The following is a 17649-nucleotide window of genomic DNA, read 5'->3' on the forward strand; positions in this document are numbered from 1 at the left end:
AATTTTGGTCAAAACAGCTTAAATAATGAAATTAAATGTTTGGTAAATATATCTGTGAGATCTTGTCTCTGCTTGCATTCCTCTGCTTTCATGTGTTATTAGGTACCATCTTAATCCTTAATGTTTCTGAGTAAATTTAATATGCCATACTGATCACCCATGTACCGTCTTCTTTGTTTACATTCCTTTGCGTCCCGCCTTCCACTGGTAGCCTACTTTGTACTTTTTGACATCAGAGAATTAGGAAAAAATACAGGAGACTATGATTGTTTGAACTTGAAAAATGTTAAATAAATACAGCTTTGGAAGACTGAATGAAGATGCCACACGTTTGCCTGCCTTATAATTTTTACACTTGCTCTCACCTCATGCACACGTCAACGATAAACTCATGAGATGGATGCAGTTCCAGATTTTACAGCCAGGTGCCGCAGTTGCTCTCCCACCGATTGCAAGACCCAGGGCATGATGGGAAACGCCTAGTGTTGACAGATCAAAAAGTTTATGGGCTCTTAGTTTTAACAATATACACCACATTTTGTAAAAAATCCTATTTTTCTGTGTAATTATTATACTTAACGGTAGATTGTTGGCTATTGGTCTCATGTTGTGCAATGAAGGTTTAATCTAAAAACATATTGTTTGGTTGATAGTATTAGTAAAGCTTATTTATATAACACTTATACACATGTAAATAATAATTACAAACTATCAGGACATGGTCCTATAACTACTAAGTATTCTACAGTATCAGTTGATCGACGTTTCCCTGACGTCAAATCTTTAATGTAAAGATGTCGGCCATATTACCCCGACATTTTTTTTGTTGGTACTGTTTGCATTCCTTAACACCTGAATTAACTGAATTTAATGCTGAAGGGCCATTCAGTTAAATTCATTTTTCTAAAATTAAGTACTTTATTTTAAGAGTCACATTTGTCAAATGCTTTCTGTTATGTAATTCATTCTTTAATCCAGCCCTTATTTTTCTTGAAATTAACATTTATTTATTATTAGATTATTTATTATTTATAATTCATCCAGTTCAATTTGAAAACTGACAATAAATATTGTCGAGATATTATTCAATTTAACTTTCTTTATTTGATTTGACACTCAGTTGTTGACTACATACAGATGTTAATACAACTGTTGACTACTTTAATAATTATGGGACTAAATCATAGCGCAAGTTTGACATTATTGTGATGTCTTCTTTTTCTTCTTCTTTTCAACTAACACAAACAATCACACACATATATACGGCGTTACGCTTATTTCATACACACGTGTCTTACTCCCCCGTTAAATAATCACGGCCTCGCCACCATTGTGGAGTATTGTGCGACGTGACTACTTTATGTGACTACATCCGCCTTCTTGCTCCCCCTTCTCTTTTTCCTCTCTCCTCCTGCATTGTTAAGTCTCGCGTGGTGTAATCACTTACGAGACTACGTCTGCCATTTTTCTCTTTTTTCTCTCTCGTCGTCGTCCTACACACACACTCCCCTCACCACGTGATTGTTTGTTGCTTTTAGGTAGTATGCTTGTAATTGTATAATAGATGTGTTGTGATAATAGCTGGTTCTTATAGTCAGTGCTCCAGTGGCGGGCCGTGCATTTCATACCTGGGCCTTCTGTGCTGTCCTACTACAGTTGAACCACCTCCTAATAACCTCATTATGACGCCACAGCTACGGTTATTTGTTTCTAGGGGTGTAACAACACACATATTTGTATTAAACCGTTTGGTACGAGGCTTATACGAACCGAACTATACGTTTGAATAATACTAGTGTGAGACAAATGTGCCTTAAAGCACTCCTAGCGATGATCACCGTGTTACAATGATTACTTGTTGAACCTGTTGTTGACCATTGGACAGCTAACTGGGGAACACCAGTCTGTTGGGTGGGATGCGATAGACCTCTATCTCATGATAGATATATTTTTCTGTACATCATAGTGTGATTCAATTTGCTACACTGTTTTTGCTTTTGATAAAATAAATATCTTTTGATTACAAATTTGAACCATCTATTCGACTATTTTGTTGATGGACCTCAAGCCAGAGGGGACTCTCTTCGGAGAAAGTCCGGACACGACACGAGTGCATTTGGAAAATGTAGAAGCTTAAATTGTGGGAAATATGTTTTCGGTGGACTGCGCTCACGTAGGAGACAACGTAGGATCGACGATGTTTCCCTGTCAAATCTTTAATGTAAAGATGCCGGCCATATTACCCCAACATTTTTTTTGTTGGTACTGTTTGCATTCCTTCTGATGCAAATTCAAAATATCCAAAGGAATGTACTGCTGTTTTAGTTTTGTTGTTTGCCTTGTTTTTTACTTGTGTTGCTTATGGGCTACAAGGGTTGTAATGGTAATTGTTTGCCTCGTATATATTTCTACTTACGTAGTATATATATATTTCTACTCATTATATTGTATTGATGCATAAGTAATTTTGCTCTGAACTTTGTTGAACTTCACCGTTTGTTTTTCATTGTTGTTCCTGTCAGTCTCAGACCAAATGTCTGTAACTTTGGCCATCGGCCCCCATCTTTGCTCATTCTGTATAAAGAAAGCTTGTTCACTTTTTCTTGGTTCTTCCTCACCGAGACTGTACGCATTCTGTTGTGATGATTGAACCTTCTCTGCGCAGAGAATAAATACTTAAAAGACAACCTGGTTTTTGGTATTATGTATTTCAGCATGAAAAGACTCACGCAAAGCGGGTATAGGAATATTTTCCACAACAGGGTTTCACAACAGAATGACTTATCCTTGAACCTTGATCAAGTTTATGTTACTGTCCTTTGACCTCTCACCTCAAGATATGTGAATAAAAATGGGTTCTATGGATACCCAAGAGTCACCCCTTGTACAGATACGTATGTCCACATGTCCAGCCACATGCACTCGGCTGGCTTAGTTCCTACCAACAGATCACATTTCAGATCCCCTCGCAACCACTCCTCTGACACATCCACAGTCACACAAGGTGTTCCCCAAGGTTCCGTACTCAGCCCAGTATCCGCCATTTTGAACTGCTATGCCGATGACACCCATCGCCCACATCGACTCCTGCCTGTCTGCAATAAAGCCTGGATAGAACAACATTTTCTCAAACTCAAAAGTGACAAAACTGAACTCATCGGCTCCAAGCCCACCCTCAGTAAAATCAAAATCTCCCATGACCCTCATATTTGCCAATTTGTCAAATCCTCCCTCTAAAACCTTCGCAATATTGCTAAGATCTTTTATTTTATTTAGTATGTCTGTTACAACCCGGCTCAAAGGCTGCAACAGAAATGGGACACCAGACGAGTGTAAAAATAGTAAATAAACATTTATTTAAAGGATAACATTTACTAAACTAAACAAACATGGAGAGTCAGTTGTAAATGCCAATGTTAACCAAATGAACTAGTGAAATATCCAGATGATGGTACGTGCTAATCCTTTTGTTAGACTGTCCCTTAGTGCGAGCCATCAACAAATCGGTGTCCCATCAACTCCTCCTGTATTCCCCTGAGCACTCTGTTCAAACGATTGTGCAATTACACACTTTTCCCAACTATGATACAAACTCATCCCTGACACACTTTAGCGACATGACGAGGCGAGTGTGTAAAGATTTTGTTTCCTTCACAGGCTTGGTGTTCTCACCACACACAAACAGCCCATCAACACGTTCCTATGCTAGGGGTTAATAATGTCCTTAATTAAAATCGTCATGAAATGTTATTGACTCATGTTCTCACTTCTAGTGGGGAATATATACTATTGTAGTGATCTAATGTAATGATCAAGGGGAGGATTGTAATGGTAATTTTTTACGTAGTATATATTTCTACTCAGTATATTGTATGCATGCATAAGTAACTTCACCGTGTCTCTGTTGTGCAGAAGAAGAGTTCTCCCTTGCCTGTTCACAGAGATAACTAACTGTGTTTTATGAGAATGTTCCACCACCAAGGCCTTTGGGCTGCTTGTTTTGGTTGCTGACCGTTTGTTTTTGAATGTTGTTCCTATCAGTCTGAGACCAAAAGTCTGAGACTGAAATGTCTGTAACATTGGCCATCGGCCCCCATCTTTGCTCATTCTGTATAAAGAAAGCTTGTTCACTTTTTTCTTGGTTCTTCCTCACCGAGACTGTACGCTTTCTGTTGTGATGATTGAACCTTCTCTGCGCAGAGAATAACTACTTAAAAGACAACCTGGTTTTTGGTATAATGTATTTCAGCATGAAAAGACTCACGCAAAGCGGGTATAGGAATTTTTTCCACCACACAGTAATCAGTAGGGTCGGCATGTGTGGATGTGTGGCAATGTCTGACATAAACTAAACAAGACATCAGCCGTGTCAGCAAAGAAATGTTCAGCGTGAGAGGCTTTAACCATAGGACCCGAGAGCCCCCCACGGGGGGCTGTTTTAGAGTGTGCAGCATTCAGCGTGTCGTAGAAAGCATTTTTCATAAAGAAATATGATTATTGCTCTAGACATATTAAATATCGAATTAACGGGAAAAGTCCGAGCAACATCATCATACCAGCCATTGTAAACACTGCAAACACAATTATACATGAACCAATATCATATCTGGAAGATATCTAGAAGATTTGCCACAATTTTGGCCAAAAATCAACGACCTATGCTCACTCTATGGCTCTCTCATCACGGAGTAGGATCGCACATGGCGGATGAACACATGCAGGAGGGGCACGATTCGACCCGGAAACGCACAGCGGCGTCCAAATTACTCTCTTTCAAACAGTTCAAACGTTATGGGTATGCATGCCAACATCAGCCGCAGGTCACGAGAAAAAGAATTGTGTAAAAAAACTTACGTTTTGGCGATGAAAAACGGATTTATTCGAGCCGATTTTTTGCACAGCTCTGCCCGCCATGTTCTGCTGCATGTCTGTGAGTGAGATCAATGCGCTGGAGGAATGAATCACAAAATGGCAGACGATTCTGTGGGGTGGAGCAATCCATGTAGAGAGGGGGGTTCGCCCAGCATTTTGTGATTTTTAGTCAGTAAACAGACCCGGATACGATCAAACACCCCTGCATGCCTCCCGTTGGACTATCCCGCATCTAAAAATGTCTCACACAAGTAAATCGGCCTTACCAGGGTCACATAGACACACATTATGAGCCATTTATTGTTATGAATGACAGATATGACGCATCATAACTTCTCAAAATTATTCAAAATGGTGTCAAACTGATTTATTAGGATTATTGAACACTCTTAGTGATAAGAAAAGTGAATATATAGTTAATATTTAGTTATATAGTATATAAAATTAGTATACAGCAATGCAACAGCTGGTTCCAAAATCAAAATTTTGATTTTTATGACCATTTATGCTGGCCTGCTTCACTCAATCGAAGTAAAATATGTTGTGGGGACATGTAAAACGTGTTCTATGACTGTGGCGTGGTTTTAGGCTTGCAGCTGCATTATTTAAAAAAAAAAAAAATGTTCAATACAAGTGCTTTTTTTCAGGTGAATCTAGAAATGTTTCAATTTGAGCTGTGCCATAAGTGTATCAGTTATTAACCAGTAACATATACACAATATTTACACAATTCAACACATCTCACAAGTGATACCAGTATTCTGGCATCAAAATTATTAAAATAGACCTTGTAGTTAGAGCTCGGGACTCTCTTGAGTATGGGTATGCAATTTTCGAGCAGAGGCCTAAAAATAGGGCTAGGGTCCTATGAGTTTTAAAGAACCACACCAGGCTCAGGTGTGGTTCATTAGCTGACGATCAACATCCTGATAGACACATTCTGAGAGAGACAGCAAATGGGACACAGATCCGGAAGGGAGGGGTCGTAACAATGTCCTTGATTTTTGTATTTGGAAAGCTGAAATTTACAAAAAAGACTGGAATAATCTGGCTTCACTATTAGACATTTTAATTATGGTGTTATTTAGCCAGACTTCATAAAGCCAATGCATAAATACTGTATATATTGGTGTTTCTAATTAGTATAACCAGCAAAATACAGTATATACAATATTTACTAATACTGGCATCTTTTTTGCTCCAATAATATGGTTCTCTTTGATTGTTATTTATGGGGTTTTCCTGGGGTTGCCAAATTATTTTAATGCCATCTGTGACCTGTGTATACATACGGCAAGGGTAAGATTAACACACTTTTATGTGATGTGTGTGTGTGTGTGTGTGTGTGTGTGTGTGTGTGTGTGTGTGTGTGTAGACGCACTGCTTCAGTAACTACTTGTCAATCAATTCTTGTATTGGCCAAGAGCCTCGTTCCCATTGGCTGGCCTAGTGGGGGTTTGTGAGGTGGGGGTGGTTAGTGGCAAGATAAAAGGAGCAAATGTCTCTTGTCCAGCTTACACACACGAACACACTCACCACGTGCCTGTCTCTCTGTCCGTTTATTTAACGCTAAACAAGCGGAAAAGATCCACCATCCGAAGCTCTCACTTTAAATGTAAGTATGCGCACACACACATGCACATACATGCAAACATGTCTAATCCTATTTGAGATAAGGCTAAGGATAAGGGCTCTGCTTCTCCACAAGGGAAAGAGACATGCAGGGTTAAACACTTGTTGAATGAATGGCAAGGCACTGGCGCAGAACAAGGGGCAATGCTCATGTGTTATGCCAGTATATTGTCAAGGGATATGTTTAAAGCTTTTTGCTAATGATTGATTGTTGTAGGACTACAACTGGTTTATTCTTCAATGCATGGCATGTTCCTGGTTTGCAGATAACAAACAGGCTCAAAAACGGTACTGAGTCTTTACCTTATTTATGAAGTTGTAGGTCGATGTGATCAAGGACACCTTGATGAGGCTTTTAATCAGGTTTATTAAACTGCCCTTTGGCAGATTGTATTATGCGAGAATGAGTTTATTACAATCTATACAAATAGATTTGTTTTAGATGTGGAAATGCTTTTTCCTGCCAAGCTTTTCTGTTCGTGTCAGTCCATAAAATGAAAGAAAACTAAGCTATGATCAGACTGGCTTAATGTATTGTTAAGAGGGTCAAGGGTTCTTACATACATCTAAATTGTGCAAGCTTATACAAAGTGTGTCAAGGAGCATGGCTTAGGCTTTGTGCGTGTCCGTGCTGCTTTTCTGTAAATGAAAACATTATAATAATCATTATTTTCTAAAAAGAATTCTAGCAAGCCATATTAATGTGACTAACTGATCAATATGTAACCAACCATTTTAAATGTGTCCTAAGAGTGGAATTAGATCATACGAGACACTAAATAGTATATCTAGATGAAACTGTTTTGGAAACAGCAACCTCTCAACTGTTTTTAGTAGACTTTTTGTTCTTTCGTTGAACTTGTTGATAGTGTATGGTTTTCATGGGATTCCAACAAATATGTGGTTTTTCACACACATTGATATTGATATTGAAATTGATTGCAACTTTCAAAAACAGTATGTCCTTATCCCTTATTACCTATAAATCAGTAATAATTGGGAATGATATTAACCCAATTAACTTGCCCATGATCCTTTGGCTCTTATTGAAGGCACAATTCACCCCAAAATCAAAACTACATATTTTTCCTTATCCTCATCTAGATTGTGTGTAAATTGCCTGGTTTTGGGACATGAAACTGCTTACAACAGGGTCTATGGATCATGATTTCTAAAAAGAGACATCGCTGTTGAGTTTTTTGTGTGTATTTTTGCCACTTTGAGCACCACAAGCCGAATGCCATATAGTACCAATACATTCAAGAGAAGGCAGACATCTCTACAGCCAATATCTCTCACCAAACAACCTAGTTCGATGACTAGCACTACATGAAAATCTCTGTGATGTTTATTTTATTTTTTTAATTAAAAAAAAAAAAAGAATAATAATAAAGATAAGTTAGAGTAATAAATACAGCTGAAACAGAACAAGAAAATCTCTGTGTAATGTGTATTTGGTACACATTACATTTAAACCTCCAACCATGGCATCCGTCTCACCTCAGCTGACTGAGCTTATATGTTATCAAACAAGCAGGAGGTCATCATAAAAGTGGTTAGTTATTCAACTCATTCCTACCAGTAAGATCAAAGGTTACTCTTTTGACTATGTGGTAAAATGAATTACAATCTTAAAGAAAAGTCACATCCAACCCGTGAGAAATGATTTCTTCTGTGCTGTATTCCAGTGGTACCATGGATGCAGCAGAGTTTCGGCGCAGAGGGAAGGAGATGGTGGACTATGTGGCCGACTACCTGGAGAACATCGAACAGCGTCCGGTCTACCCAGATGTGGAACCGGGGTACCTTCGTTCCTTGATCCCCACTGAGGCCCCACTGGAGCCTGAAAATTATGATGACATTATCAAAGATGTGGAGAGGGTCATAATGCCAGGGGTGAGGTTATACTTTTGTTGATGCACACATTGGCATTGTAGTTGCACGGATTCTCTTGTGTTTTTCTGCAGTGTAATTCAGATTAGTCAGCCACTCAATTTGGAAAGTGATACTGGTGTTGAGAAGATAGCTTTCCTTTTGTGGAATCATGTGCCACAATAAATTTAAAAGTGTAATCAAGTAATCTGACTCCAACAAACTGCTTCAGTGTCTTCTCTTATCAGAAAAAGAATAGTGGCATCAGTGTTGGGGCGTTCTGTCCATATGTTCAACTCACTTAAGTAATTTGCTATAACACAAATATAGCAAAGATGTTCTCAAATCCCATGATGCAAGCAGCTTTTTAACCCAGCAGCAGTTGATTTTTGTGTATTTCATAGCATAGCTTAGATGAAATGAAATAGAATCATCAGACTATTAGTAATACATTTAAGATTGTTAAAATTAAAGTTTTTGAATTCATTTTACATTTTTTTTTATTAATGCGAATGTATGCTTTACTAGTTATTTTGTTAGAACAGTCATCCTGTAAACGTATTCATCTGAGGGATATTTTTCCCAATGCTGCATAACACATTTTATATACTCACCTCATGTCCTTTAAAACAATTAGTGGAACTATTACAAAGGAGGTCAAGTGTTTCTGGCAACATGGTGGTTCACTGGTGAGTTAACAACTTAATGCATTGTAGTAGCACAATTGTTTTGGACTGCGGTCTGAGACAAGGACGGAGACAAGCGGAATCGAGTGCCATGGCTCGCAGTGTGTGTGTGTTTGAGAGAGAGACACTGGTAAGCCACCTCTACCGAGAGTGAGGAGCGTTGTTCCCTGTGACAAAAACTGTAATATATGACAATCATTTTGGCAACCACTTGCTCCCGATGACGATCTAAGGTTGGTCTTGTTCTCATATGAATTAAGTATTTGCATGTTTTATCTTTTTTCCAGGTCACCCACTGGCACAGTCCAAACTTCTTTGCCTACTTTCCAGCTGCTAGCTCTTACCCTGCCATGCTGGCCGACATGCTATGTGGAGCCATTGGATGTATTGGATTCTCCTGGGTAACAAGCACTTTGCCGTGTCTCTGTATCTGACACTGTATTTATTACATGTAGTTCATATTTATATATGTGTATGTGTTTTCAGGCTGCCAGCCCAGCCTGTACAGAGTTGGAGACGGTGATGTTAGATTGGCTGGGGAAGATGCTGAAGCTGCCTGAGCATTTTATAGCCGGGACTCATGGCCACGGAGGAGGTGTCATCCAGGTACGTTTCTTTTGTGTGATTTTATGCCACCCTGCACAAATGTTCTCTGGCAGTCAAACTAGTAAAACCAACCCTGCCAACATTTATACTCTTCTGTGTTTTTTTTTAACATGTGTTAAGTGAAAGGCTCACATTTTATAAGCTTACAGGAACCATGACTCACAACTGAGTGCCCCCTGAAAACACATTCATCAGCAATTTGTGTACTATTGATTTGTCGTCTTTTCCTCTCACCGGTTCACACCGGCTGAAAATTGGCAGGAAATTGCCTTTTCAATATGTCATCCACAGGCAGACAGAGATGATGGTGCTGGGATTGTTTCGTGTGGCAAAGGGCCAAGCATTAGTTTAGTGTTCCATTGACTGAAACGCAGCAGCAGAGGAGGCTAGCTATATATAGGTGTGTGCGTGTTTATGGGACGGTGGAGCATGAGAGTGCACTCTGATGACAGATCATTTCATGCCTCTTTTATTGTGACCACCTGAGTGTGAGGGCGGGTTTGTGTGTGTGTGTGTGTGTGTGCGCAATCATCTGGCTCATTGTGTTTTTGTTTTGTCTTGCCACTCTTCCTTTTTAAGTGCAGCCTACCAGCTCACTATGGCAACGAATGGGGCTGTTCTCGCTGCAGCAGGGCTAATGAGTGTTGTGACAGCACGTTGCAAGACTATTATCATAAACCTTATATCAAAAAGACCCTTCTAGTGACCTTGGATTTCCCTTTATAGCCATGTGTGAGTCATTAAGACTTAGGAGGCAAACAAGACAGTTTGCCTATTATTACAATTAATTAGAAATGACAAAAGCTTGCAGAGTTAACTAAAACATCAGAAAAAAAGAATATGATATTGTGTAATCATTCTACAGTTGCTACTGCATGAAAATGTTAAAGAGACAAACTTGTAGTTTTAATGCATGCATCATCTTGAGCAGTGGCTCATCACCCCTTATTCTTAAGTGCAATTGCACAGTTTTTCTTTTCAGATAGGAACATTTGCAACAGGTTTCCAAGGCTTATTGTGGTAAAAAGTCAGCTTAGTTACATTTGAAACAGAACTTAAATAAAGGCTACCAGGTTCAGAATCTGTGAGTAAGCAGGGGGAGGACGGGAAGTACACTTGCGTACGTTTAGAAGCTTGAGGTTTGCCATTTTAGTTTGTTTTTTGAGCAGCTAAAGCGATGTTCATCACAGTAATTTGATGGATAGGTTGATTGATGGAACCATTCCCTGGGTCCCTAACCTCTTAAAAATCATCTGCATTTGTTATTACATATCCATATTAGCCTGCTTGTCTGGTGATTTTGGTGATTTGTGCGTACTGATTGAATGATTCGAACATTTTATTGATTTTCTTGTGGTAATACCCCAGATACCTCAGAAGTCAGGCTTCACAGGATGTGGAGGTGTCGCTACTTCCCGTCAGAAGGGATATCAGCTTTGTGAGTTTGCGAAAGGTTTGGGTGTAATTATATGCATCAATAGAAATTGAAGAGGATTTATTATACGCACATCATATAGGTGCAAGGCTATCAGAACAGCGTCAATAAAGAAGACGCCTGCATATTACTCCATGCCACAAAGTTCTTTTAATGAATACGTTTCAATCCTACTTGGATCTTTGTGTTGTCAGAATGTTTAAAAAGTGGAAACCACACCCATATTTATACATCGTGCTCAACAACAGGCAATCATATTGAGCCCCATAAGGGTCAAGGCAAGATTTTTAATTTTTTTTATTAGGACTTTCTTTGCATTCCCTCGCAATATGTTTAGCATTCTCTTGCAATTATTTTTGCGTTCTTTCACAATAAATTGTGTTACTTTGCAATACTTTTCTTCTTCCATTCCTTCTCAGCCATATGTCTCGATCCGCTCCGCTGCTCCCAGTGTAACGGCACAATAATAAGATGCAACAACCCATACGTTGTATCAAATTAGACCAAAAGTATGGTTATGTAAATACAGGTAACATTTAAGTTTGGTTTAAAGTCACAACAGTGGAGATGCAGTACTTTACAAGTTCCCTCTAATTCTCCAACAGAGCACAGCCAGTGAGGCAACCCTGATGTCCTTGCTCGCTGCCCGCTGTAAAGCAGTCAGATGGGTTCAGGCCACCAACCCTGAAATATCAGAGGCTGAAATCATGTCCAAACTGGTGGGGTACACCTCTGATCAAGTAAGCACAAAAATATATGTCCAATATCGCTTATGTCATGGTTAATGCAAACCCTAAGCTTACTCTGATTCCTGTAATTTGACCCACGTTTCTGACTTTACTCAGAGGTTTTTAACACTTACTCAGATATTTGTAAATCATTTTGTTTACAAATGCATTTATCAAAGTTTTCATTAAACCTTACTGTTTTGCCAAGGTACCTCAGCCAGGTTTATATAAGTTTCACTTTACAGACTCTGCAAATATGTTGACTTCTGTAAATATTCTCAGTTGTCCATGTGAACTAAGATCATTAAAGGTTACTTCAGTAACAGTAACATAGTTTTTCAGTGATTTAGTGGGACAGAGAGTCAGCCAGGCTGGAGCTAGCTCTGGTCAGGTTTAATACCGTGCTGACTCTGTGATTGGGTTAGGAAGTCGCCCGAGGGCCACACAGACCTTTATAGGGAGAGCAGTTTGTTGTGTTTCTACTGAAGAACACCATTCAAATCGAATCACCGGGTGCACATGTCTTATGTGTGTATTTCATTCTGCTTAGTAATCTATTGAAGATGATCAGGGATATATCATTGAAGCTCTGATGTTGATAAGGTGCAGGCTTATCTCCAGAAAAAATGTCACCATATAAGATCATTCATTAGCCATGAATAAGAAATAAACTGTTCAGGTTTATCTTCTAACCAAAAGCAGGAGGCGATTCACCCCTGTGATCAAACAACCTGCTTGTGTTGCATTTTTTTACAAATGTTTCATATCTTTCCAAAGGCTCATTCCTCAGTGGAGCGTGCTTCTCTGATTGGAGGAATAATGATGAGAAAGGTTCCCACAGATAACGCCTATGCTGCCGGAGGGCGCATGCTCAAGAAGATGGTGGAGGAGGACAAAGCGGCTGGACTCATCCCTTTCTACGTAAGAAAAGACAAAAATCTGCATCCATCTAGCCAACTATCACAAAGACAGACACAAAAAGCAACTCCATCTCCAACATTACTTATCGTTCATTTTCATATTGAGTTACATTCGTCGCCCATTGGATTCTTTTGGTACACATGGAAATATTACAACCACTTACACAACTGCTCACTCTAATACAATGATACAATGCGTGTGATGCTGCTGTGCACACCCCGAGGCTTCTGCTGAAGGATACCATTGTTTGTTTTGAACCTAATGTATGTCTATCTGGTTAAGGTCAATAATCCCTGTCTCAGCTGGACCCACAGATCACTATCAGTGAACAATATTCGGCAGGCTGCAATGGTCCAGCACATTGGAATTATTTGTGTTTATCGAAAGTGACATTAGGATCTATACGTTTCAATAAACACATCATGTCTGTGCTTGTACGAAAGCAATATATCACAGTAGCTGCAATGACAAACATGTTAAGATCCAATCTTTCATTCTTGTGACATTGAAAATAGAAAATATCATGGATACAAATTCACATTAGGGTGTTAATGATTTGTATGTTGGTGTCTTTCAGTTCTGTGCGACCCTTGGCACCACATCATCCTGTGCTTTTGATCACATTATCGAGCTGGGGCCCATATGTAAGTCAACTTTAGCATCAGCACACGCTTGATTTTAGTTTTGTTTTACAACAGGAAAATGAATGTCAAGCCCTATTGGCTGTATTAGCTTTGATTTGAGAAAGGCCAGGATGCTTGGAAGGGAAAACCAAATCAAGAGGGTGTCAGGGTGTATGTAAGGATGTCCTGCAACCAAATATACTGCTTGAGGGTGTGTGATTGAGAAACAAACGTACAAAAAAAATATGTATTTAGTCAGCTTTCCAAATATTCAGTAGCCTATTAAGTTGCCTCAGAATTAATGATCCTCAATATGACCAAGGTAAAAGTAGATAACTTAAATTAATAGCTTGACGCGTTAAGAATATGTGTGTTTGTAGAAATCTATGAATATAGTTAGATTGACAGAAGTAATTATTGTATGGATGTTAATAGCCTCTCTGCTTGTGTCTGTTCCAGGTAATGAGGAAAATATGTGGATGCACATTGATGCAGCATATGCAGGGAGTGCATTCATCTGTCCTGAATTTAGGCCTTTGCTGAATGGCATTGAGGTGTGTAAAAACATGCAAGCCTTCATGTTCATACAGTGCATAAACACTATAACACAACAGAGTTTTGACATAGTTGGATTTTAACCTTGATCATCCCGATATGTGGAGGGCGGTTTTAATATGGTTTAAGCGCAGTCAAAAAGTGTGCTTCCACCTGCATGGATACATGATGCTGCTGATTGACAAGACAACCTATTTCTGTTAAATTGGTTGTGAAATATCTCTCATAGCATCTATGAAAGGAAACACTAACTGCATACGGAGTATATCCAGCTGCTTTATTTCAGTTTGAAAATGGCATAACGTTAATGTCAAGGAGAAAGCATGCAAGAGCGAGTAATAGCCGAACAATTTCCATTAGCGCAGGAGCATCAATCTGCCTTTTGAGGCTGCCGAGGCAGCTGTTGCTCCCTGAGCTGTGCAGAGACGCAGAGATAAGAACAGAGTAATTTCCTGAGGCAGCGTTGGACCTTTATATATATCTCACTGTTTATTAGACACACAATGTTGGTGGGGAGACAGAGAAAACAGATTTGACTGTAAAATGACCAACTTTTGTTTCATCTAAAGTCAGGTATTGGATATGAACGGTGACACATTTTGCTCTCATAATCTTGCAATTTTTGCAATTTGTAGTATCTTTTAATGCAATGTGAATTTGATATTCAGGGTCATTCTTGAAGGAAGTAGAGAGTGGATTGCTAAATTCACAAGTATTTAAACCACATGCAGATAAAGTTAGTATAATCCATATACCGTAGATGTAGTGTATAATTCTGGCGCATTAACGGGTCAAAAGAAAGAACCCAGTCTTTTAGGACAACGGTGCAGCCCTGCTGAAGGGTTGGTTGCTAGGATATGGGTGATGGGCGAGCAGGCAACCAGCCCCCTTTAAATCAGTCAGCTTGGCAACTGTCAGCCAGCGTCTGTCTCACATTGTCTCTCTACGCTGTGTTATTGCATTTGTGGAGGTAGAAAAAAAGGATATTACACGAGATAGCCAACAAACGGATGAGAACAGATTAGGAAAGGTTTGTCTCCCTTTGAATAAACCCTGCCAGGAAAGGGTTATTTTCCGTGTGCTCTGTGAGCTGTTGGCTGGATGTCCCTCTTTTGCATTTCAAATAAATCATGCCTGCTTTAGTCCAGATAATGCTGTTGGTGAAAAGGTTGTCTCTGCATCAGTAATGGTAAATTAAGATGTATTATTGGGTGTGTTTTGGCCAAAATACATTTCTCAAGTTGTGCTGATGTAACATAAGAAAATATTAGAACTCGTGTGACCAATTATTCCATTTCATTATCCTCTGCGCAACTTCTTTGATCTTGCTCAAAATATGTGGCAGCATATGCAGACTTCACTGAAAGCCACTGATGTTTTGTGTTCATTTTCATTATATAATAATACCTTTCATTCTAGATAATGAATTATTGTTTCTTTTAAAGTTTGCAGACTCTTTCAACTTCAATGCCCACAAATGGCTTTTAATCAACTTTGACTGCTCTACAATGTGGTAAGTTATGCATGTCAATGTACTGTGCGAGACAGAAGTGGTTGTTTAAGATTCAGTGCCCTATAGGCAAACTCTCAGTCAAGCGCCAAAACATGTGACACTATAGACAGAGTTGACATGTAAAATATCAAAAAAAATCAGGTGTGTCTAAATCATGAAAATGTATCACATTCGAAAAGTCCAAAAAAACACGGCTGCTTTTTTCAGCTGTTTATCAGTCAAACTGGTAGTGCAGGTAGCTAGAAATGTTTGACATCTGTTTGTTTTTTCTTCATGAGTCATTAAAGGATTTAGAGAAGATTTAAGGAGCTTTTTACACACTGAAGTAGTATATAGTACTATAGTACTACAAGTGAATAGTATGTCAACGGGATGGCAGATCAACACTTTGTTTTGAAGGAAGACACAGATAAAGGAAACAGTAAAAGATCTTCAGGTCAGATGAGGTTAAACCTTTTTTACCTGCAGGTTTATGTCCATGGTATGTATACTGGAATGATGATTGAGTCAGTAACACCCCTTATGATAAGTTGGTATATGTTATATGTAACATAGACTTTATTTGCATGGCAGTAGTGTTCCACACTCAGACAGGGACTAATCAGGTTGGCAAACCTTCAGGGACTCAATTTATGTCAGATGTTTTGTGGTAATTTGATTAGATGCAATTATTTTGTGGTATAATACACCATTAAAGCACATCATTCCATGAAATGATAACGCCTCAAGGTTGGTCCTAAATTATTATCCTCTTCTACTCCTTCCGGACGCCGGCATCCTTGGACAACTTAACTGTCTTTTAGAGGCTGTAGCAGGCTCCGTTTTGGAGCAAGTGTGAAGGTGTTGGTATCATATTAAACTATAAAACCTAAAGAAGCCCTAAAGAAACCATTGGTTCCAACCATGTCATGACAGCTTGACGGGAAGGAGACTAAATAAAACTCCATAATTAGGCTAAATTGTAAGGGTCAATATTTACATGCTGCATTCTGCTCAATAATTTAATGTGTCATTAAATTACCTTAAGTACAGGTAGGGGCCCAAAGCTATTTCTTTCTCCTGGGGCCCCCTAGCAGGAAAGTCCAGTTATGGAGGAGAAAAGCAGTCCAGCTCAAGCAGAACAAACATCCTGGATGCTGTTCTCATATAACATAAGTCAACAACTTTGAAGTTGAACTAGTTTGATGGTCTTCATATGTTTTGCACTATACTTTTGACAGCTGTGCAGTAATTTATTCAAATTGTAGATAAAGATTTTAAAAACTCATGACATTTGAAATATAAACTGTTGTTTTACAACACAGTATACTACAACTGTCTAAAGTAGTTGAATTTAGCTCCACTCTTTGCTGCTTAACTTAAATGTATCAGTAGCTAGAAAGGTGCACTTAATATATATTTCACATCTCTGGCAGGTGTGTCTGCAACGGCTGTTGCTGTATTGTGTGATTGAATGACTACAACCCACAACTGCCTAATCCCCGTCTCGACACCAATGTCCTGTTAAACCCACTTCATTCATATTCAAGAACAAGTGGAAAAGAAGTTGTCGTGAAAGACACGCCATACAATTTTGCCAAAAACTAAATTGAGCCGTGCGTCTGCTTAGCTACACTCTTGATATGGTCCTTTCATTGGTCATGGGCACAGTACCAGCACCTGTCAAGAAATGATTTATTTTTCCTTCATGTTCTGATTGGAACCAGCAACTTTGTTCACAAAGTCCATATGGCCACGCTTGAAGATTACATATTATTGAATTATGCATGGTATTGAATAATTTATATTTATAATATTTTGTAATTTAATATTTACTAATTTGCCTCAGAGGCTTTCATGGTCCCATGAAGTAACAATGAGTAGTCTATTTAAATCTGATATCAATCTACACTACATTATTTGCACAGTTAAAATAGAGCTACGCCTCCCACATGCCCCTTTTGTCTGCAGCAAACAAGACATGCGCCGCAAAAGGAAACAGAAGTGTTTCAAACCTCAACATGTGGTGAAGGGAAAATGTCCTTTAACCATTTTTCCATCACCTCCCCACTTTATATATATATATATATATATATATCTATATATATCTAGATCTATATATATATATCTAGATATATATATATATCTAGATATATATATCTAGATATATATATCTATATATATATCTATATATATATCTAGATAGATATATATATATCTATATATC

General features: G+C 38.7%; 1 protein-coding gene across 1 annotated transcript in view; it reads left to right on the plus strand.

Moving 5' to 3' along the window:
- The first annotated feature begins 6399 nt into the window (after positions 1 to 6399).
- ddc (dopa decarboxylase) overlaps positions 6400 to 17649 on the plus strand; it is a 32981-nt gene continuing 21731 nt past the window's right edge. The window contains exons 1-9 of the mRNA XM_031873801.1: positions 6400 to 6487; positions 8193 to 8400; positions 9350 to 9463; positions 9549 to 9668; positions 11709 to 11843; positions 12609 to 12752; positions 13330 to 13396; positions 13835 to 13929; positions 15376 to 15443. Coding sequence (XP_031729661.1) covers positions 8200 to 8400; positions 9350 to 9463; positions 9549 to 9668; positions 11709 to 11843; positions 12609 to 12752; positions 13330 to 13396; positions 13835 to 13929; positions 15376 to 15443 — 944 coding nt within the window. The 5' untranslated portion in view covers positions 6400 to 6487; positions 8193 to 8199. The remainder of the gene's footprint in view (positions 6488 to 8192; positions 8401 to 9349; positions 9464 to 9548; positions 9669 to 11708; positions 11844 to 12608; positions 12753 to 13329; positions 13397 to 13834; positions 13930 to 15375; positions 15444 to 17649) is intronic.

The sequence above is a fragment of the Anarrhichthys ocellatus genome, unplaced genomic scaffold (genome assembly GCF_004355925.1).
Source record: "Anarrhichthys ocellatus isolate YVR2014 unplaced genomic scaffold, GSC_Weel_1.0 scaffold74, whole genome shotgun sequence".
NCBI classification, from domain to species: Eukaryota; Metazoa; Chordata; class Actinopteri; order Perciformes; family Anarhichadidae; genus Anarrhichthys; species Anarrhichthys ocellatus.